The sequence below is a fragment of the Perca fluviatilis genome, chromosome 22 (genome assembly GCF_010015445.1).
Source record: "Perca fluviatilis chromosome 22, GENO_Pfluv_1.0, whole genome shotgun sequence".
Taxonomy (NCBI): Eukaryota; Metazoa; Chordata; class Actinopteri; order Perciformes; family Percidae; genus Perca; species Perca fluviatilis.
In genome coordinates, this window is record NC_053133.1 from 19,276,257 (window position 1) to 19,300,410 (window position 24,154).

The window sequence follows — 24,154 nt, forward strand, 5'->3', positions numbered from 1 at the left end:
AGAAACACAGGGTCCTATCTCACTCTCTGATGCTCCTCACTTTTCTCCTTCTTATTGTTTCTTTTCTTGCTCTTTCTTTCAAATTATTCCTTTCTGTCTGTGTGTGTGTTTGTGAGAGAGAGAGAGAGAGGGTGGGGGGTTTCTGTCTCTCAGCAGCCACCAGAGTCCTCACCAGTTACAGACAAAGACACAAAAGGACAAACATACTTAGACACACACAGTCACACGTACGCACACTCATCCTGCTCTTGGCCTGGTGATGGATAATACAGTCAGTGGTGTGCACCATCACACACACAGGTATTCAGCGCTGACCTTTGCAGTGCGCTCCCAGCTGTCTGCTGTGGCTTCAATTGCTCTAGTCTGTAAAACCACCTCAGTGACAGATGATCAGTGGACATTTGTGCATGTTTCTCTCTCAACATCACACACAGACAAAGTCAAACACTGCATGCTTTTCTTAACCTCATAACATGGCTAAATTACCGGCTCATGCTTAATTTCCAATCACATGTAAAATGCCCCCCAAAAAAAGCAGACTCCCAGCAGCAGGTCATTAAGACTGATTCCTCCAGTAGCGTTTACCCTCTCTGCTCCATTTTCTTTTTAAAACTGCCCAGCTGATTTTGTCTCCTCTCTACCCCCTTTGTAGATAATTGGAACAATCCCACTGATGCCCAACTCTGCAGGGCCCTCCAGCCAATCAGGGGGTGGCAACCCAGCACTGCAGGTACAGCCAATTACACCTCAGCTTCTGACCAACGCTCAAGGCCAGATCATCGCCACGGTGATCGGCAATCAGATCCTGCCTGTCATCAACACCCAGGGAATCACGCTGTCACCAATCAAGCCTGGACAGCAGGTAACATACACCCTGATGCACACACACACACATACACACACACATATAGAGGAAGATATCTTGTAGAGCAGCTTATTATATACTTATACAGATGTTTTAACAATGATCAAGAGCTGACTTTAAAACTTTTGAATGAGCAAAACCTAGTGGAGTCAGACCAGAGCTCTGTTTATTCATTAAAGCAATATTCCAGCACTGCTAGTCAGGTCTTCTTTATGCTAAACTCCTCGTATTTTTCCTGCTTCAACACCCATAACGCTCATTTGCATCATTCCACTTTGAAAATTGTAGCTTTCGGTACAATTGTTCATTGTGTGTGTGTGTGTGTGTGTGTGTGTGTGTGTGTGTGTGTGTGTGTGTGTGTGTGTGTGTGTGTGTGTGTGTGTGTGTGTGTGTGTGTGTGTGTGTGTGTGTGTGTGTGTGAGATTGCATGTTTCACTTTGTGTCTGTGCATGTTTGGAAAGCACTTGTCAGCCAAGCTTTCAGACTCAGTCTCAGGGAGCCTGCTGCACCCCTGCAGAGCCCTAAACTAAAAAACTAAACAAAAGACACACTCTTCATCATGCTCAAACACTCGTGCCTCTCCGTCCCTCTCTCCTTCCTCAATCACACTCCACAATCCTTGTGATTTGTCCTCTCTGACCTGAGCAAGAAGTATTTTGTTTTGATTTAAAGGAAGGTGCATAAAACACAAGTTCTTTCTTTTTTTGTACACCAGATTTGAGATAAAACCGTAAGTGTAGAAACTCTCAAACAGGTTCTCCTCCCAACTTGAAGATCTTTACAGTGTTCAATTGTAGAGTCAGATGCATGCACACAGCAATTAAAATGTTATTGACTTGATAATGACGATGTCAGCACAGAATTACAGGGTAAAAGTTCAGTACAGTGCAGAATGGGGTGACCTCTCAGCAGATGGACACCTAATTGTGGCTCCTCAAAACACCAGATCATACTCTTGAATGAATTAATGCATTTGTAATAATGTTTATGCTTTTGTCTCCACTTCAAAGCCTGCATGTACACATTGTTCCACGGGCATAATTTACGGTTGTCAGAGTCTGCAGTCTAGAATATTTCCAGTGAAGCTAGATAATTCTCCGAGCCTGTCAACAGTCCTGACAGTGTGTGCATCGCTGTTGACACCCCCCACCATCCAAACAAACACATGCCACGGAGAAAATAATTAATAGCAAAGAAGGAGAGGAGAAGCCGGCCTAGCTTATGGCAGAGACAGCTTTTCGTTTTAAAATTGTAGACGTACCATCTTGATCTTGTAAAAGCAATTCAAATGTGCATAAAACATGAAAATACATAGTTTTTTCGCCATCAGAGCACGTAGCTTGTGGATCATGAATTATGTTTGATGGGGACTTAGATTTTCTGGTTCAAGCTGCCATTATTAGCATCCTCACAGGTCTGATGACAAGAAAGAAGACTCTAATTGTCATGAGCAGTTATCTTTTTTTTATAACCAAGTTGATTTCTGCAAAGAAGCGTTAGTAAAACTGTGGAGTACCTGAGTTGACTCTCACTGTCTCCTGCAATAGTAAATCACTGCTGTCTATTGAGCAGACTATTGACACTATATTCAGCTCTGTCAGTTTAAATACTGCAGGCAGTAATTAACATTTCTTCATATCAGGTACAAGGTAAATCTCATTATATTCAGCTTCAAAGTGGTTAATTTAATTGCTGTTGATTGCCTGATTAGATTTAATATTATAGCCCAATTACCATAATCACATGATTACTGCAAATTGTTGTTATTGTGATGATGTGGGTAAGGGAATGCATGCTGCAAGCTCTCAATATATTATATCAGCTCTGTGTGTATGTGTGTTTGTGTGTGTCCAGCTGCCTCAGGCTCAGCAGGGTCAGACAGGCCCCGCATCGTCTCAGCCCAACCTGCTCCACATGCCCCACAGACAGAGTCCTCTCCACCAGGCCTCTTCCTCCTCCTCCACCTCCTCCTCTTCCTCGGCTCTCAGCGTGGGGCAGCTGGTCAGCAGTAAGTGTCCGACACAGCTCACAAAAACATAACATGTCTTCAAATACAAGTATAGTATATAGTACATATATATATACAAGTCCACTGACTCATGACCGTATCATATGACAGTGAATGTTAAAGGGTTAGGTCACCCAAATTACAACAAAACATATTCTCTCATGTACCTCCAGTAATATCTAGCCATGCAGCCCCAAACCTATTTGTTTCTATTGAAAAGGTAAACCTTTAAAAGAAAGGGGTCACAAATATAAACTTTCATGGTTTTTTTAAAGGCTAATCATTTCCCAAAACAGCTGGGCACTGTAGGCTTTAGCAAACATTATCTGAGCAGGAGAAAGTAGTGTTTTTGTTGTGTGTGTGTGTGTGTGTGTGTGTGTGTGTGTGTGTGTGTGTGTGTGTGTGTGTGTGTGTGTGTGTGTGTGTGTGTGTGTGTGTGTGTGTGTGTGTGTGTGTGTGTGTGTGTTCATCATTGATGGTTTTGGTATTTTCATGGTATTAGTTGACAATAAAAAATATGTATATCATCACCAGACTTACTCTTTAAAACTAAAAATGTAAATCAGGTTACAATTTTCTTGGTGCTAGAACAGATATGGACTCATTTCTAATAAGTTCTTGAAATAAGTTTATTTTTATTCGAAAATTGGTTCAAATATTCTTACAGTCCTGGCCTTTTTTTTTTACTTTTAAGACTCTAAAGTATGGAATAAAATGATTCCATTCCTTGATTTTATCATTTGTTAATTTAAAATACCCAGGACAATCAAATATAGACAGAAATGACATGATAAGATGGACATGTTTGCAATGCACGCACCTCACTATGAGCAGTTTTAATTGCAACTATATTCCTCTGAATAAATAGTCCCTATGAAAACTGGTGACAACATGTTCTGTGGATTAGAGTAACAGACACAGGGACATTATCTGGAAAGAAATGTTGCTGTTGATTTTTTTTACATGCAATTGTTTTTATTTTGAGTGCCACCAATGACATTTAATTTACCTCCATTGTATTGAGGTGGTGGCAAAAATCTCTAAACTTCGCCAAATAAAACCCAAACTCTCTGCATGGGTTAAGATATTAAAAATGTATTTTTCTAATTTTGGTGAACTGTCCCTTTAAAGATTCAACATGCCGGCCTCACAGTATCTACGTTACTCTCAGTGTGGACAGCTTTTGACTGATCTCCGCCTCCTACGATTGTTTGTATTTTTTCCTGACTGTCAGTTCTTTGGTTTATTAGATGATCCAAAGTGGCGTGTGTTATGTTTAATGAACATAAGTTTCATTCTCCCAATGCGTGGGCCTTTGGCAGAGCCTTATAAATCACTGGTCCACTACCTGTCAACATGCAGCTATTGCCTTTAAAAACTCTGTTTTATTCAGATAAATTTAATTTGTCAGAGTCGATTCCCCTAAACTCCATGTAAACTCATTTTAAAGGCAGCTACAATGCCACTGAATTTAATAAAAAACAAGTCGCCATTGATCAACTTGTTGTAGACGTGTTTAGTTTGTGTTTACTTGTAGCTTGGAAAATATCTTATAAACCATTTTTGATTCTGCACAAAATCTTTGTGGCTCAGTTCTGTGGTAAATAGAATGAATAATTTATGCTGAGTACGAGCCATATCACTTTCTCTCAATATCATTTACAGCATTCATACACAAAGGAAAATCCAATGACAGAATCAGAGTTGTCTGCCAAGGAGAGAAGATGAAATGTCATTGCATTCTCTGGCCACAAACAAAGTGCCAGAAACAGATTAAAAAGCTGAGAATGTCTGTTACTGTTGTTTAAAAATAATCAGATGGGAAAATGTCAATCAGAAAGAAGAATGTCAGCAATATTTTTGTCTTGAGGTTGTTTTTTATTTTAACTTTATATAAATATATTTATCGAGAAAAAGTCAGCTGAGCATGCAAACTGTTTTCTATCACCCATTTAGCATAAATTTACCACTACATCACTCATACCCCATTTCCTAATGAATTTGCATATTGATACCTAATCACAGTGCAGTCAGGATTGACATAACGAAAGTAGTAATTGATACCAGGCGTAAATGCAAAGAGCGGATACTGTATCCAGATACAGATCAGGTGTTAATAAGGTCTAAAACAGCACTTGTTGGGGGACAGGAGAGCATTAATTAATTTACTTTTCCTAGAGACATTTTTTAAGACTGTGTAGATTTCTAACTTCTGGACTCCTTGTTCTCAACTTATGGGTCACAACTACAACATCATCATTTATCATCATTTAGTCTAGTTCAGGTGGATTATGAACATTTAAGCAAAAGAAAAATAAATAGTTTTTCCACCTTAAATAGAGGACAGGCAGAGACAAAAGCTTGATTTTATTGTGTGCCTGGCACATAATAGCATAGGTGTTTTTTCTCATTTTCCTTTTCAGCAGATAAATTGAACGTGTTATTTTCCTGTTGTAATTATTAAGCTTATTAGTGTATTATTGCTGTGAAGAAAATGAGCTTCTGGAGGCCAGGAAATTGATTATCTTCATTGTTTCAGTTGTTTTTTAATTAGTATTTTCAAACATTGTATTTACTTCTCTGTTTGTTTTGTGAGAGCTTTACTCCGCCATTCGTTAGAGTTTAAATGTAAAATCATGTTTGGGTTGTGACTTCATGTCTAAAGACAAATATGGATCCAGAGGTTAGACCAGTTGCTCTAGAGTGCCATTAGTCTTTCAAACCACTGAGTAGATAGACTCTTTTGGGAATGATGAAGAGATGCTCATCAATGTGGAGATGATGGGACCCGAAGCTGTGAGTGCTCATCCCTCCCATTTAGTCAGCTCAGAGTCTCCAGTCCCTCATCTTCCAAGTGTTCACACGTCTGGAGCACGCCGCATACGCTACACGTCACTTATGAGGCACAACGAGATGGCAGCCCCATAGATTTTTTCTTAAATACGCTTGGAGGATTCGTTTAATAATTCATTGATAATGACCAAGATGAATAATTCAGAGGCACAAACTTTGCTTTAGTAAGCAGGATGCCGGGGCACCTGACATTGATGTACAATGTGAAATCACTTTTTATTAGCAGGGAAATTCTTCAAAATGCTTCAGTGAAGTTTTTTCAGATCTGCTCAAATACGGAGATTAACAAACAGCATTCCTTTCTATAAAGAGTTTTCTCCGTTGGTTTGGAGCTGGATATTTGTGTGGGAGGCTTGCTGTAGGTTGGAAGGCCTGAACTCTTTACAAAGGGTCAGATGGATGAAATAATGTCTTTATACATTCTGTGTATATTTGAGAGGGCTAGCTTTAGAATATATGTGTATTTATTTACATGAGATCAAAGAAAAAGACCTACAGTATCTATCTGCTCAGGATCTAGCCATCTATTGAATTATCAAGCTCTGTGTCGTGGTTTTGTCCTTATGCTTTTGACTGTGGCATTAAGAGTTACACTTGCAAGTCAGAGCCACGACACGCCTGCATTCACAGCTCAGATGAATTTATTCTTCCAAACATTTCTCAGATACATGTACTGTAGTTTACAGCAGAAGGGCAGACAGAAAAAATAAGTTCTGACCCTGCGCTGGGCTGTTTTTTTCAAAGTTGTTTAGAGCTGATCATGCTCACATACATCTGGATGTTTGTTTCATTCACTCTGGAAAATGAGGTTAGCGACGGAGGAGCAGAGGGCTAATAAAATGAGATGTGTGTGTTGTGTTGTAGACCCGCAGACCGCCCCCAGCGAGGTGGACGGGGTCAACCTGGAGGAGATTCGTGAATTCGCCAAAGCATTCAAGATTCGCCGGCTGTCCCTGGGCCTGACACAGACTCAGGTGGGCCAGGCACTCAGCGCCGCCGAGGGGCCGGCGTACAGCCAGTCTGCCATCTGCAGGTAAGAACCAACAAAGGGTAAAAGTCCAACAATAAATGGTTCATTTTCTTCTAATCAATATGTCCTAATTCTGTCATATGAAAGCACATGAAGTTGTGCAGCCTCACTGAGTTTTCTGGTGCTCATGACTGCCATCTCTTTTTCATTCCATGTTTTAACAGACATTAAGATATTAAAATACATAATTGACTATCACCACCCTGACAAACAAAGCTCTCATATCTGTAGACTGTACTTACCCTTCTGCTTCTCCCTTCCCTTTCACCCGCTGACATGACAGCCGCGCGTTACTTATGCAAAATACATACACAAGTATTACACGAAGCACTTAAAGCATTTAATAATTACTAAGGCCCGATGCCGGCTGCTCCGCCTGAACATGAGAGAGCTTGACGGCGATGATCTGTTAATAAGATTGCCATGTTTTACTGCTGCCACCAGGACAGTTTAGTCATAAATGGTGCATTATATATTCATGAGACAATCAGACAATCAGTGTTTCATGCCTCCTGTTTTTCCACTTGACTAGTATTTAGCATGAAGACGCCAAATGAGCCACATTTCCCTTTCAAGTCAGAATATTTGGCCTACATCATGCCCAAATATAACTTTTTTTCAAGAGAACTAACTAGTAAAATATATTATTCTACAATGCAAAAACACTTTTTTGTAGTTTGTGTAGTGAAGTGTAAGATTAAATAAAAAGTTGCTAAATGGAAGTTCATGTTAAATGTCTTTTCTAAAATGTTATTAATGAATATATATGTTTGACAACTTTTCTTTGCCCTAAAAACACTAAATGTTTGTACCTGTTTTGCATCAGTTTTTGACAAGTATTTCCCTCTATTTCCAGCTCTCATTCCTGTATTAATTTTAATGTCCCTCTGCATGTGCTTTGCTGATGACCTGTGCTGTTTATGTGACACGGCGCTGCCACGCACTTTTAAAAATTTCATCACATCAACATCAAACAGCCGATAAAATGTGAAACAGTACAGGGGCCGGGGATCTTATGAGGCCCAGCCATCTCTGACTAATGTTTAAAGTCTTGAAATCACACATGAAATATTTACAGCCAAGCATAATTCAAATATTTATAACATACATTAAAAGCCATTAGCTTCAAAAATAAACATTCTGTGGGCTGTTATTCATGCCGTTAAGACAATTTTTTGTTTGTATGACATTGGACATGACATCCTGATGTTTTAAGTAGAGGGGCAAACTTCACGTGCTTTAGTTTAGTTAACATCAACACAGACATGAAGTTTGAGGAGGAACGGGACGTCACGGTAGCTCTGGGGCTCCGGCTCTGAACCCAGACAGTGAACAGACACTGACAGATGCTTCCATCTTGTCTCCTTTCATTGCTCAGTATGTTTCCAGGCACTTTATTAGTTTATCTAAACAGGCACAAGCATTACAAGAGGGCATCATCAAACCAATGATGTGCCAGTGTGTCCCCATATGGCTCAAATTTGGCTTGGTATAGCTACTATGAATATGAAACATCTAAAAACTGCCACACGTCTCATTTTAATCATACATTTTAAGATAGAAAACATTGATAACTATAGCCCTAATATGTGCTGTCACACTGCTGATAATTTAATTCACCATTATAAACGCTAGGATTACTGTCCTCATTAGTTAAATCTTTCAAAAGACACATTTGACTCAACCTAAATAAACATGACCGGCTTATAAAAACATAATCGTATATATTTTTATCAGTAGCCCTAAGTAGAGCTAGACAATAAACCTACTGATGTTATGAATCTCTTACAGATTCAAATGGATTATATATCACAAGGGCATATTTAATATCGTTATATATGAGCCATTCCTCCCTGACAGTTTTCAATACATGTCTATAAACAGACAATAGCTATAAGAAGCAGCAGTGCAGTGTCTTAAACTGGTCATACTGTCATTAAACAGTACAAACTTGTAAGAAGTAAACCATGTATAAAAAATACTAGTTGTCGTAGTATCGTCTAGCCCTCATTTTAAGCATGTACTTCTCAAAGACTCTGATTGATGGCTGTAAACCTTCAGGCAATCTGTTATTCAGGCCTAAACATACAGCATGTCTAAGCAGCCTCCTGAGGTACTTTTAAGAAGAGAGGCTGGAGGTGCATTCAGGGCCATTTCTCCCTCGTGCTGATGCACTAGACGAGGGCGTGCATACCCCAGCTGAGCAGCTCTCAACTCATTTTAGTATCTGCGGTTCCTGTTGATCCATGAAATGTCCTGTCTCTGGTGACTCCTCATATTTACTAATGTATTCCCCGTGGTATGGAGCCCTCCTCTTTCCACTGTTTAGGAGGAGGTTATAAATAATACCGCCTGTTGACAAGGAGGAATGCACCAAACGAGGTGTAGAAGCAGAGGAAGTTCATGCACGCATGGTCATCTCCCCCTCACTGTTGTTGTCTGCAGCAGCTCACCTCGCCATTAAAAATGTCTTGTGTGCATTGTTTGTTCCACCGAGAGCAGAGTAGATCTCGGCTGTCTCTCCGGCAGAGCTGCTGTCAGTTCAGGAGTTGTTTTACTAAAAGCATTCACACACATCACACTCATGTTGGTCCTGGAAACACTTTTAGTTAACTCATGTGCGCTTATTTATTTGTTAATGTTTGAAAATCAGATTTTAAAGAGCATCTTATATAAGAAATCTTCCTCTGTTAATAGTCATCTGATGTTTAATAAAGATTTTATTATCTGTGGTTAAATTTAAAGTTATTTATTCTGGACGTCTGTCTTAGATATCTTTTGCAAAAGAAACCTCAGGGTGGCCTAGGGGTCTTACACACTGACGATGTATTTGCAGTCTAGCTCTAGTCATCAATCTTCTTTCTTCCTTCATTTCCTGTCACCTTCTATATTGTCTGCTATTAAATAAAAGCAGAAATTCCTTTAAAAAATACTTAAAAACGCAGAGAGAGAGACAAGAGAGTAGAAATTGCAAATATACAAGATCACCAACACCACTTAGTCACACAAAAGAAGAATCTCACACAGACACACCCTTTACAATAATCATAAATATTCTTTAAAATATCAGTAAGTAATCTAAGAGGACTCTCATTTGCAATTGTGTTGCAGTACACTCCAGTGGTAAGGCTCATATTTGATGGCATTTTGCAAAATTAGGCAGTTCCAGGTTCTCTTCAGTCAGACTGATTTGCCTTCTCAATTAAAAGAAAAATTACAGCAATCTAAAAAAAAAAAACACTATTGGTCAGGCTCTGGTCAGTAACAGTAAATTATAACATAAAAAAAAATAAAAAAGTAGTCTCCTTTCCCGCAGTGAGTCTGGATGACCCACCAAATAACATAAACACTACAGACATGAGAGGAAATTGTTTTACCATCAAATATAAGACTATCATCTTAATCATATCTTATTCTATGCCAGCAGTGTTTTAATAAAACGCTTCATTCTCCATTCTTACTGTGACTTGCTAAAATGCTCAGAGTACATGTAAAGTCAGAATTATGTGTCATGCAGCCGTAAAGCTCCAGGAACTTTCAGGATTAGAGTGTGCAAATGTATTCCTATTAAATATAAAATGAGACATTGTAAAAGGATGAGGGAAAGTTTGAAAAATGTATTAAATGTACATTTTCATTAATAATTCAAATTATTTTTGTAAATAAATGATGGTGCCATATTTAACTGCATGCATTAGTGGATTTTTTTTTTTTTTATCACCTGAGGGAAAGAAATGGGATATTTTGGAGTAATTCCTGTTTTGTTTTTTTGCTGATTTATGAGATTTTCAAGTGCAGTATTTAGTTAGATGTTTGCTTTGTTTTTGGTTCAACTGGACCTGATTTTAGTCATTGGCAATCTCCTTGCTCCACTATTGCCAATTTGGGACAGAGGCACAGCCTCCTCCAGAAAATTAGCACACTACTGGCAAACGTCACCTCCAGCTGCTGCAGCTGAGGTGTTTCCAGGTGCAGAATATAAGAGTTTGGCTCGGATGTGTACCTGGATGGTAGTCTCAGTCCCTGTGGCATTCTGGTTGAGGAGACTAAAAGGCAGGCAGCTTATCCCTTGTTCTGGCAGGGCACCTAAGTAAGATTCTTTTTTCTCAATTCTCCCCAGACACACCATCCTGAGAAGCCACTTTTTCCTACCACAGGAAGCCCAAGAGAACACTATAGGTAACAGTCTGACAGGCAAACTGAACCCTGGCCTTTTATATCCTGCCAGGTTTGAGAAGTTGGACATCACCCCTAAAAGCGCCCAGAAGATTAAGCCCGTTCTGGAGCGCTGGATGGCCGAGGCTGAAGCCCGCCACCGGTCCGGCATGCAGAACCTGACTGAGTTTATCGGCAGCGAGCCTTCTAAAAAACGCAAGCGGAGGACCTCTTTCACCCCGCAGGCACTCGAGATCCTCAACAGCCACTTTGAGAAGAACACACACCCCTCTGGACAGGAAATGACGGAAATAGCTGAGAAACTGAACTATGACAGGGAGGTGGTGCGTGTCTGGTTCTGCAACAAGAGGCAAGCGTTGAAAAACACAATAAAGCGTTTGAAACAGCCCGACCTCGGCCCGGCTGCACCAATGGACCCTCTCACTGATTCTCTAGAAGAGCTCCCGAAATGAACGAGCTCTAAGGCAAAACAGAGGAGTTGAAAAGAGGCAGCCATTAAAAACAACCGAGGCGGATGAACTCATCTTGAAATGAGAACTGAAAAATGTTCCAAAGTCACCTGGATGGACAGTCATGAGTTTGCAAACAAAAACTATGTGTTGTCAGTGTGATTACCACACCAATGTAAATGACCTTGGCGAAACCAAAAACATGAAAAAAGAGATTAATATCTGAGTATTATGTAAAAACATAAGGTGTGCTATTTCAAAGAGTTTTAGATTCTGGCCTTACAGGCCACACTATCGCCCAAATTCTGGTTCCCACGAGGAAGGATTTAGTAAAGAGATCATACCAAATCAAAACACTATTTACCAAAGTCTGTTGCATCTGAGTACTAAGAATAATTTTGTAATGTAAATGTGCTCTAAATTTTTACATTTGTACTGGCAAATCTAAGCTATATGTGTGAGTTTGAGTATACATTTTATCTTTGTCTCGCTTACTTTTTTCTTCATTGTTTGTATGTAAATATCTTAAAAAAAACAAAACAGAAAAATCCTGTCTTTGAATTGAAATCACGCTGAAAAAGTTTCTCTTTTGGACAAAAAAAACGTTAACCTTTGCTGTTAAACAATTGCATAATAATGTTGTTTGCCTCTGATTTGTGTTTCATCTGCAAATATTTTCAGTCACAGTGTAACTTTGTACAACTTTTACAGGTATTTATTAATAATCTCATGAGATTGTTTCAAAGGACAAACGGAGGGTGTAAACTAAGGACTTTCACATGATGATGATGATGATGATGATGATGATGATGATGAGGGGTTTCAGTGTCTGTCAAGTCTACTGCAGCTTTGTTTTGAACTACTGTGTCATTCTGTTGCCAAAGCCTGATAGCCAAAGAACACATACATTTCAGCTCAAGGACTGGTGAAGATTTTACCTTGCTCGTTCACACGGCTTTCTCCCCCCTTTTTCTAAAGTGTTTTACTCTGTGGGTCAAGTTTAACAAAACAAAATAAGTAACACTACCATGTCAAACAGCTCCAACAGAGTCTGCTGTAATAACCTATCACTGCAATATAGAAAATGTGTTGGATGAATTTTCTTTTAAGCAAATTAGCTTCTGCATGCTTCAACTCAAAACACGTAGGATTATTTACAGCCTTAGCTGTATTGATTTATAGATTTCACCAGGCAACCCAAAATTAACATCTAACATCAGTGAAAATAACACATAATTTTACATAATAAAGCCTTTGATTAAGCCCTAAAACGAACTAAACGTGTGGTTAAAGCCTGTTTGTTGCCACTGACCAAACTACTGAGCTCATTCCAGTTCATATGTTTTTTATAACCTGAATATTTCAACTCAAACGTGGTTTTCTGCAAAGATAAATGTTTTACAGGTTTACAGATGTTACAATCAACATATTAAATGAAATGTGTTATTTTGTACAGTAAAAATGCTTTAAAAAGGTTAATTTCAACAGATTCTCTTACAAGATTTGATGCATTTCTGGTTATTTTGGGGGTAAAAAATGTGTTTCAATTAACTCTCCATCACTGTGTACTAAACTGTTCATTTTACATGATATTACCTTGTGAAAGAACGTCCCTACAAATATGTGGCTCTCACGAAACCCCTCACAGGAAAAGACAAAAAAAGAAGTGAATGTTGAGAATAAGTGTCACATGTCAGAACGAGTGAACTTAATTTGAAGTGAGGCAAAATTTGATGCAATTTATTCAGAATCATGTGTCTGCTTGATATCTGTCCTTTCATGTCACATTGGTTATCTCAGTCTTTCAGTCCCCTGTGCACTGCTGTGTTCTTCGTCACTGGAAAACACACACAAACACACTCTGTAAATGTTAGAAAACAAATGGAAAAAGCTTTATGTGCTTGTGTTTTAAAAGAAATAATTGCAGGAAAGGCAACCATAGACTAATTTCTTTTGGTGCACAGAGACTTTAGATATCATTTTCATTATATATTCAACTCAATTTTCATCTGCACGCCTACAGCAACACCTACTTTACAAATTTCTTATGTTTTTCTTTTGTATTTCCTCCTTTATGTTTCTTCCAATACATCATTCAGGCAAATCTTTGGCCAACATGTCTGCATCCACCCACAACACAAACTTCTGAGAAAGCAGCAGGCTCCTGCAGGTAGAATATGGATCTGTTCTGAGGCTTATCAATAAAGCTGTAACCAAAACCAAAATATAAAATAAAAAAGAATACACAGAAAGGAGTTATGCCTTTGTTCAACTTTTCAATGCTGGACCAAAGCTCTATAGTTATGCACATTGTACAAAGAAATAGATTCATGTTGTTGACAATCTTTTAAAACGGAGATAAAAGAATTGAAGAGTAGAAACATACGTACAGTAGTCCATCCAAGGTTTACCTCAGTATTGTTCTTGTAAGAATCATACGAACGCCATACAAGCAGCAGCAGGTCAGTAGAAAAGACAGATGGTTACTCTGCACTGTGTCAATGTTCACCTTCAATGTGGAGGGAGAGGCTTGTGTTTTATTTATTATAATGTAACACATGATTGTTTTATTTTTGTGAAGTGGTTTCCTGAGCCACATGTGACTCTCTGGTCATCAGTTCTTTTTTTTTGGGGGGGGGGGTTGCATTATTTCTCATTTGTTGTGACATTCACCTCTCAGTTTTCACAGACCTGTAGACCCGTGTAGAAAAAGGAGATTACAGTGATGTTGCTCTTAACCCAATTAGGATGATTTGTTAATCACCTTTAAATGCTTTTGTGAAATTTTACTAACAAACAAACTGGTTTGACGTTTTGTTAATAGTCGAAGAACTCGAAACCAAAGCTGAAGAGCCTGCAGAGGTTGGTTTTCATTTTTTTATAGACTGAAAACTGTACTTAATCTATAGAGCAATATCTGTTTGGTCAGTTAAGCAGCACTTTGTGTATTTCCCAAAAAAAAAAAAAGCTTCAAGTCTGTCACATTGATTTGTACCATAATTAGTAATAAACAATTGTTTGACATTAACTTTTTGTCCTGTTTTCAGTGGAATCTTTTAAAAGATGTATTGATCATTAGCTAAATTCAATTATGATGGAGAAAAACCCAGCTGAACTCCTTTAAATAACATATTAAAATGTATTGTAGTGTAGATGAATCTATTATTGATTTAAATTTGGTAACATTTGTTATTCCACATAACTAAATGAGACAATAGATACATTAAATCTCATAAATGAGACAGTAGCTACATTCAATCATGATGGAAAGCCAAACTCCTGCTAAAGCTAACTAGCTTAGCAGAGTAGCAGTAACTGTCATCTCAGTTTTACCTGTACATCACATAGGCTATTTAAATTATCGTTGAATTGAATGGTGGCAATTCAGTTTGTTATTCATGAGACAGTAGCTAAATTAAATCATGAAGGAGAGAAAAAAAACAAGCTAACTGTTCTAACTATTGCTAACTGAAACTAGCATAGCAGAGTAGCAGTAACTGCCATCTCTGTTTTGGACTCCAGTGGAACCTATTGGTTTGGTTAAGCTGCCTCTAAATCACATACGTTTATTAAATTGTATATTAGCCTAACTTATCATTGGTTACAATCTTGGAAATCACATTTGGTATTCAACATAACTAAAAGTAAATAAAGCTTGATGGTGTTTTAAGCCCCCAACGTCGACTTCAAGGCAGCGCTGCGACCGTCGACTTCAAGGCACCTAACCCTAACCTTAACCCTAAGGTCTTCCAGGCAGCGCTGCCTGGAAGACGACGTTGGGGGCTTAAAACACCAAACACCGTAAAAAAAAAATTAAAATAAAATAAAAAATAGCTAAACTGCTAACGACAACTAGTACTATCTCTATGGTGAAATGAATTAAAATAAAATTAATTTATTCATAAAATTAAGGTAGATAGATAGATAGATAGATAGATAGATAGATAGATAGATAGATAGATAGATAGATAGATAGATAGATAGATAGATAGATAGATAGATAGATAGATAGATAGATAGGTACATAGATAGATAGATAGATAGATAGATAGATACATACATACATACATACATACATACATAGATAGATAGATAGGTACGTAGATAGATAGATAGATAGATAGATAGATAGATAGATAGATAGATAGATAGATAGATAGATAGATAGATAGATAGATAGATAGATAGATAGATAGATAGATAGATGTAACACAGGTAGCCTACCGCTTGCTGTAGAGTTCAAAGGTTTCAGTAACATACAAATATTCTACAAACATCACTGACTTCTCTTTTCATCTTTTTCAACTCCGCACATAAACACAGTGATTGAAAATGTCAAATAAAATCAAACTTGTCCTGACTTTCTCTCTCTCTGAGAGGTCATGGTCAAGTGCATCTTAAATAATTTCCGTACACGCCTTCACACTATAGGTATAGGGATTTTGACATTTAACCTATTGTTGTTGAATAGTGGACTGACTATTTGATTTGTTTAATGAGAGAGGTAGCTACACAAAGAGCCTTACATACAATATTTAGCTATTTATTTAAATTCCCTTGGGGTCAGTAGAGAAGAATACATGTCAGGTTTGCTTCTCATCAAAGCTTCATGTGTTTGCCTCACCAAATAACAACAAGACAAGTGTAAAGAAGAAGAAATATATAAATAAACGGGGAGAAAGCCTTTTGAAACGAAACTCAAAAGTTTGATACAGCTTCCCTGTCCATGATGCCTTTGAAAAACGGGCTGCAGGCTGCTGAAAAGAAAGCAGTAAATAAATAAATAATAATAATAAAAAGCACAAGACAACATAAATTATTAACATTAGACTGAAAACTGATGTTCAAGATGCTTTTTCGTCTTCCTTTCAGCTCTCTCACCCCCCTTCATTTCAAAACATTGGATGTATTTTTGAGTGGTGATGGCTGAGGTGTACACAGCTCCAGTCAGTTATTTGATCTTCTTTTGTTTTCCATCCGCGCCATTTTCATCGTCTTTCCCATTAACAATGTAATTGTGCAGATGCAGCTCCTGACCCATATCTGTTTTCTCAAACTGTTTGTATTCTGCAGCTGATAAAAGTTTACTTTTTATTCTCTGTCTGCAGCAACAGCAACAGTGCGGGTAACAGCACAGTTAAAAGGAATCCTGGTGGGAAATTATAGAGAAAGAGTCAAGGTTTGAGCTTTGTATCAATCCTTCTTGGATGTGAATCTGATAAGATGCATGAAAAGTTTTCAAGTTGTATAGTATCCTAGATTTAACAACTTAAAAAAAGAAAGTATATCCCATTCCTTAAAAAGCTCCTTCCTTTTTTCGTACTTGACCCTGCAGAGATTTTAAGACATTTTCCATGGTGACACTTAAAACAAACGGGAGTAAAAAAGCCACTTTATGAAGTGAAGTTCTCAGTATTGATGAGCCATGTTATCAACATCTTATCAGAGGACCTAATGACACACTCAACTCAAACACTGTCAAGATCTTTTAATCCCCACATATTTCAACATAATCCAAATCAACAGTTTATGACCAACTTTTCATACAGGTGACATGTTAATTCAGTCAAGTCAATTGTATGTATAAAAGCCCAAAATCACAAGTTTGTCTCGGAGAGCTTTATAGTCTTACAACGTAAGATAGTATCCCACACTGCCAGGTTTTAAGAGAACAGCATGTTAACATTTTAATTATGACATATCAGATATATTAAACTTATCCATTACTGCCCAAATAAACACACTCGTCATGTGCTCAGTGACTGGATTACAAATTGGGCAAAGCAGGAAACTGCGCTGGGCCCCAAATCAAATAATGCTATGAGAACAAATGAATGTGGCAATATACACTGTGTTAGCACAATATAAAGTGAAATAAAGGCATTAAAACAAGAGTTGGAGGCCCCACTATGAAATGGGGCCTCAAGAATAACACAAGTGTTGCCTTATTATTTCAGCTCATGTTATGCTGAATTGTGCAATAAATGAATTGAACACAATCAAATTGTTAAACAGTCTCGGTATTCCAAACTAGATTAGGCTATAAATGCTGCGAGGTGTGGCATTGATCCACACTATGCACTCTTCATAAAACAGATGGAACATGAAACAAGTAAATAAACATGAAATCCCTCTACATTTAAACCCCTGATTTGGATCAGGAAAAACATACAAAATCTTAAACTGGAAGAAATCTCAGCAGGAAAAGCCCAGAGGAAGGATCCCTCTCAGGAAGGACACACATGAAACAAGCCATTAGTAATAATAATGAGAGGTAAACATCAATCTCAGAACATAAAGTATGATATTTAGTAAAGATGAAGTGAAATGACGTGAAAGCTTTGGGTAAAGTGCTTTATTTACTCAGAGACAAACTCAGAATCAAACTCTGGCTTTGTTCAAAGAGGAGTGGACAATCTACATGTTCTTTTCTTCACAGAGATCCAAGAGTAGTATACAGTAGTTGAGCCTTTGTTGTGTATGATGTTTCTAGTAAATACAGTAATAAAGAAGAGTTTGATCTCTGAATCTTGTGGTGTATTGTTATTTTCTGAACCTGCAGGAGCAGCTGAGGTCTCCTTAAGAAGGATTTAAAGTGAACTATAAGTGCTTTTCTTTGTGTGTCCCCTCCATCTCTCTCTCTCTATATATATATTTTTTCTTCTAAACAGAATCAAAGTGAAGACTCCAGTCTGACTTGTTGCAATAAAACATTCCTGTTCAACCTGCAACCACCTGAAATGGTCCTGAATGGGGGAGAAATATTATGACATGTCGGCGCTCCAAATGGATTATGTTTCAATATCAGTCAGGACACAGAAACAGAGAGGTGGAGGGAGAGAGTGCATGTGTTGGATGCAGATGGTTTTAAATTGCTGCCTTTGTTTTCCATCAGGCATGAAGCATTCACTTTCCTTATCTTTCAGACAATGCGCGGTGGGCTGATGTTCTGGGTAAATGAACTGTCGGTATATCCCTCACACTCCCGCTCCTCCACCTTCTTGTTTTCACTTCCTCCTCAAGGTTGAGATGTTGGTGCACTGACTGTGAAGCCCGAGCTGCTCAGGCGTCTCCCACTTTGCTGCTCTGCACACCCAGATACCTCTGGGGGTGCAATTACCAATCCTCATATGGAATTGCGTTTGGCCATGCATATGATCCCTTTTGCTTTCACTGTTGTTTCTGTGTGGGTTTTTTTCTTCAGCGTTATTAGCAATGACACACTGTGAGGTATTTACAGGTAGAGGAGTTAATAGCCCGGGGAATTTACAGACACCTGTCTGACTTGAACAGCTGATTGCATTGGCTCAAAGTCCACTTAGCTTTCTAGTAGCCCAGTTTTTGAATGCAGGTCTTTAGGCTGAGATGTCTCTGTTTTCTAGCAGCTTCGAACTCGCTTAGTGTTTCTGTGCATCAGGAATCTTTTCCTAAAAGTGTCAGAAACACACAGGTGAGACTGTTACAGCTGCTGTTTCACACCTGCTTTCCACCTGTCTCCTACACATACGGTCTATTACCAGAGGTGGAAAATAGGTTTTTAAGCTCTGTAGGCCCACTCTTGAGGTACTTTACTTGAGTATTTCCATTTTCTGTTACTTCAGAGGCAAATACTGTGCTTTTTACTCCACTACATTTATTTGACAGTTGTAGTTAGGTACTCGTTACTTTGCAGATTGAAGTAACAGTAGCTCCATCTTGAACAGCTGCAACATTAAAGTGATGAACACATAAATGCATCAGTAATTATAATCTAATAACATAATATATATTATTCTAAAATGGGCCGTTCTGCATAATGAGCACTTTTACTTTTGGACTTTAAGTATATTTTGATTCTAGTACTTTTGTAAATATTTGAATGCAGAACTTGCATGAAGTTCGCATCCTTGTATCGTGCACACGGTGCACACTGTGTGACTTTCTTCTGAACGCGTTGAACGTACGGTGAGAAGCACAAGGACATAACTGTGTAGTTCTTACAGTTTCCTAATGTATTTCATAGTTACAGTCTACAGCAGAGTCTGTGGCTCAATGATTGTAGCCTGGACCTGAAATGCATCAGGTTGGAAAATATAAATGAGTTTTGTCCTTAAAAAGAAACTTTTATTATAATAAATAAATCTTTTAAGATAAATCCTGACTCGCAAGAAGGTCAGAAAAATATTCATAATGCTGGGGATAGCCTTGCTTTTTTTATGAAGTCAAACACAAGGTTCAGCTCCCACATTTTATACAGGGCCGTAGTCAGGACTTTCTTTTTGTTTTTCATATTTAATTGATTCAGTAAATTATTCATTTATCATACGTTATCTTTTGTTTTAAAGCCACACTAATGGCCGGATTAACCTGCTAGTGGGGGCCTGTGGCAAATATTTACTGTGGGCCCCTATTGACCACATTGCTGATGAATTAATAAAAATGAATTGTTTTAGAACTAGGTTCATTTTGACATAGCCTCCAAGACAGGTAATAAATCAGGACACAACGTATCCACCTTTCCTTTTGGTTGATAATATGAGTTATTGGTAATTATTCCCAAACAAATTTGTGGTTAATCAAATTAATGCAACGCATATAGTTTACAGGTGAATACTGTCCAAAGGCAGTATTTTGTAGGTGTTTATGTTGGTTTCTAAAGCCTAAACATGCATAAAATGAAGGCACTACAAGCTTTCTATATGTTATGCAGTTTGCCCACCAGCCTGAAACTTTTCTCACTTCTCACTTTTCTTCACTTTTCTCAGCTTCACTGCCTCTATAGAGCAGCTCAGTAGACATTTAGTTTGTAAAGGGTCATAAGCAGCAAAGGTTTTCAATTCCTGTTTTATAGTATTTTGTGTGTCTGTGGATCTGTTGTGGCAAGAAGCTTTGGAAAGGATTTAAACAGCGAGTTAGAGTTATGATAAACCTGCAAAATACCACAGAAAAAGAGGCAAAATGACCCAAATGATGCAGGGGTTGTACTCAGAGGTCCATCCTCTCTAAATCTCTCCATGGTTACGGCCATTCCAATGGATAATAATGTGCTACTTAATCTAAAATATGACCAACTAGAAGCATCACACCACATTTTGCCTAAAAGCAGCAGATGAAAACTGAAATTGTTTCCCCTCCTGTCAGGTAGTTTGTAAACAGCGCATGGAAAACCCTTTGGCAAAGTGCAACTCTCCTGCTCATGGGTCATCGCAGCTTTAAGAGCTAGAGGAAAATAACCGGTCCTGCCCTCCATCATCCTCTCATCCTGCTGACCTCTATACGTATGGTATAGTATACTTACAGAGAAAAGAGAGAGAATGATTGCATATCTGAAGGCATCGAGAGAGCAGATGTGGATGGGAGAGGAGAGACGTGGTCGGACACACCTTTGCTTTCTTATTAGTGAGGGTCTATACGGACACTTTGGGCCCTTTTTATGGGGCCGTGATGAAACCCCTCTTCATGCATCTGCGGAAAATGGCCAGGGGAAATCACAGATGAGAATCACTCAAAGACAGGGAGATGTCAACAGGCACATAATGATAGCTGATGGCCCCAGAACACTCTCCCCTTTTCCCTCTCAGCCTTACCTGCCCAAGTTGCACTATACTAGAAAATATAATTAGAGGTAAAACCGAGAATCAGAAGCTTTATCTTTGTGTTTTTTGTAAGCAATGCTCTTTGTTTTATACATCAGGGAGTCCCTTTTTTTCTCCTTCTCAATCTCTCTTTCACTTCGTGGAGAGGAGGAAGAGGAGGAGAAGGAGGAGGAAGAGGAGAAGGAGAAGGAGGAGGAGAAGGAGGTGGAGGAGGAGGAGGAGAGCTCCCTCTGTGAGATGCCAAGGTGCTCCCAGTCCATTGTGCTGCTGGCTGTCAGGTTAAATTAGGGAGTACAGGCTCCGTGAGTGTAAAAAAATCAATACTTGATGGAAGATTGCTCCCCGGAAAATCTGTTTTGATTCCAGGATTAATTCTTGACCAAAGGCTGCAGCAAAATGACATGCCATTAGCCTGAAAATGAACACATTCCGCAGTGGAAATTGGATGGAAATGTGTCAGGTGATTGCCCCGGTTTGTTATTTTGACACTTTGAGCGAGGGGGACTGAAGGTGTGGCTGCTGTGAATGAGGCCTCCATTTCCAGAACAGGAGACGACACCACGGTGGCCTCGGAGTATTCTCAAGGCCATTGTTGTCCGGCAGCTGCAAATGCCTTCCACCAAGCTTAAAGGCATGTGTCCGCTCTCTCTTGTGTTTTCCATAAAGCATCAAGAATGAGAACATCTGAAAGTGAAACATCTCCCTACTCAATAGTGAGGGGGAAATGGGAAGGTGGGATGCATTATTGATGAGTGAATAATGTGTTTGTCGTGACAGATGACATTTTCTTGTTTGAAAACTTAAACAGGAAGCTGTGAAGTTGCACTGGACAGTGATTTGAACAACCTTGCACTAAGTGTTTGATGGGAGAAGAAAATGACGACAACAGCAGACATGATTTCTGACACCCTGACAACATGTTTCTGACCAAAACATATACTGTAAGATGAATTTCTTTGTCAGTAATGTTGAATTGCATGTTTTGCTTATCAGCTGTAGATGTTGAAGGAAACATGTGCATTATTCTCCTTGTGTGGAACTTACTGAATAGGTTTTTGATTTATTGTCTAAAAACAGCGATCTCTTTTCTAATGAATATGATGTTGTTCTGTCTTGTTTCATTCCACAAAAGCATAGTTAAATATGTCTTACTTAAGTCAGGAAGAACAGCTGAAACATGATTTCTGATTTTATTTGATCTGTATGAATGCAAATGTAAATAAATCGTATCGGCATATACAGCACATACACATGCCACACATATGTTGATTAAATATTCATGTCTTCCTGTGTTTGAATGTAATAATAAAAAAACAGCCTTGTGTTTAACTTCAAGAAAAAGCTTCTTCTTTTTTTGACAATTCACTGAGTTTTCAGGCATTTTAGGAGACTTGTCTGAGGCAAAATGTAATCATTTAATTGATCGGAAAACCTGAAAAATCACCAAAGAGCCTATACAGATACATGTTTTTCACTGAACAGCAATGATACATCTATCGTGTTTCATCTAAACCTGTTTAAACTTTCCTTGGCATCATGACTTTAGAGTTTCTGCTGTAGAAAACAAACTTGCATCCATAAACAGAATGGAGTCTAAAATGGAAAATAATGTGTTATTGTATTAATTGTTTGTATGTCTCTATTTGATTAAAAACAAAACAAACAATAAGTCACCGCGCTGTTAGGATGACAAATATAAACTGTAAGACAGAAATAAAAAAAAAACTTGAGAAAAAATGTAAAGGTGACGATACGAAAAACTAAACTAAAACTTCAAACAAGGTATATGTATTAGGGTTTACATTGTTCTCGCATCATCTGTAAACCCAGCTGATGCCTGAGGATGTTTGATGGCGTTGAGTCCTTGCACTTTTCTGTGTAGACCACCCTCGGTTTTACAGCGAGGCACTAGCGCCCCCTGCAGGTTAAAACACAACTATATTAGCATCTGACGTTTAATGTCGCTAGATGGCAGTGTGGACCACAACTTCACAGTTTAGTCATAGACACCACAGAAGAAGTGTGCGTTAAAGGAAAAGTACACTCTAAAATAAAAAAAAATAAAAATAAAAACAATTGGCAGGCAAACAACGAACACAAATTTAGAAGTCAAAATTAGAAAAAAAAACATCTAATTTGCATATTTAAATTGTGTAGTCATAAAGTAGAGCCTTTTAAAAGCATTGAATAGGTCATTAATCAATTTGAATTATTATTGGAATTTCTCAGGGATTTTACATTTTTGTAAAATGTATGAAAAGATGTAAGAAAAGAAAACACTTCCATTTGCAACAGTGGACGTGCTGTTTATTAAAACGCAATTAAAATGAGATAAATAGAATTGGCTATTGTTTGTTATGTTGGATATTATTTACATTAATGTTATCAGAATGTAAGAATGAGATGTATTGCAAGTCAAGAACATAAATATAGAATAAAAATATTGCAATAACAATTTTTTTGATCAAGCTTTAAAGAGATCCATTTGTGAATGCCAAACCAAAACATTTTTGGAATGGGAGCAGGAAAAAAAAGATCAGAATTATTATAAGGTTTTCACATTCAAGGAAAATTGCTTTTGTGTTTTGCTGCATAACAATACACATAGTGAGAGAACATAAAAGATCAATAAAGCAAGTATTGCAAATGTCAAGAAGAATAAATAGAAAATTGAAAAATTGACAATAAAAATGTATATGTAATAGGCTTTATATTTTCAATCAAACAACTTTAGTAAACAACATTTTTAATAATGTACCACCACATTCCATTTTAAGCGATTTTTCTCTTTCAGGCGCAGGAGGATTATGCTCTCTGCTGAGGCAGGTCAGAGCAAAAATTAATCATGAAATGATGACATCTTGGAAGGAAATCTCGAATAATGAAAATAAGGGTAATATGTATAACAATGTAAAAGTCTGTCAGGGTGAGAAGCAGGTAGATGTAAGAACAGTCTATGGAAAGAATAGGCCTATGCAGTTTTTATATATAAAGGACTGTTAGAGACAGGGGGGAAGCAAGTACAGGTTAAAAGAGTTGTATTTAAATATTTAAATGAAACAGGTTTAATACCCAGAATATAACTTATTTATGAAGTTTTTGTGTTTGATTGTTTTGTTTTATCATTTCATTAGTGGCTGTTTAAAGTCATGCTGTCACACACTCCGGTACAGTAGGTGGCGGCATGCGCCTTAAATG

The 24,154-nt window shown here is 38.0% G+C and overlaps 1 protein-coding gene across 3 annotated transcripts in view; it reads left to right on the forward strand.

The window, feature by feature from the left end:
- pou6f2 (POU class 6 homeobox 2) overlaps nt 1–14,409 on the forward strand; it is a 76,983-nt gene extending 62,574 nt beyond the window's left edge. For all 3 annotated transcript variants that reach the window (XM_039790863.1, XM_039790864.1, XM_039790865.1), the window contains 4 exons: nt 653–862; nt 2,720–2,873; nt 6,591–6,759; nt 10,877–14,409. In XM_039790863.1, coding sequence (XP_039646797.1) covers nt 653–862; nt 2,720–2,873; nt 6,591–6,759; nt 10,877–11,384 — 1,041 coding nt within the window. In that variant the 3' untranslated portion in view covers nt 11,385–14,409. The remainder of the gene's footprint in view (nt 1–652; nt 863–2,719; nt 2,874–6,590; nt 6,760–10,876) is intronic.
- Nucleotides 14,410–24,154: the final 9,745 nt, after the last annotated feature.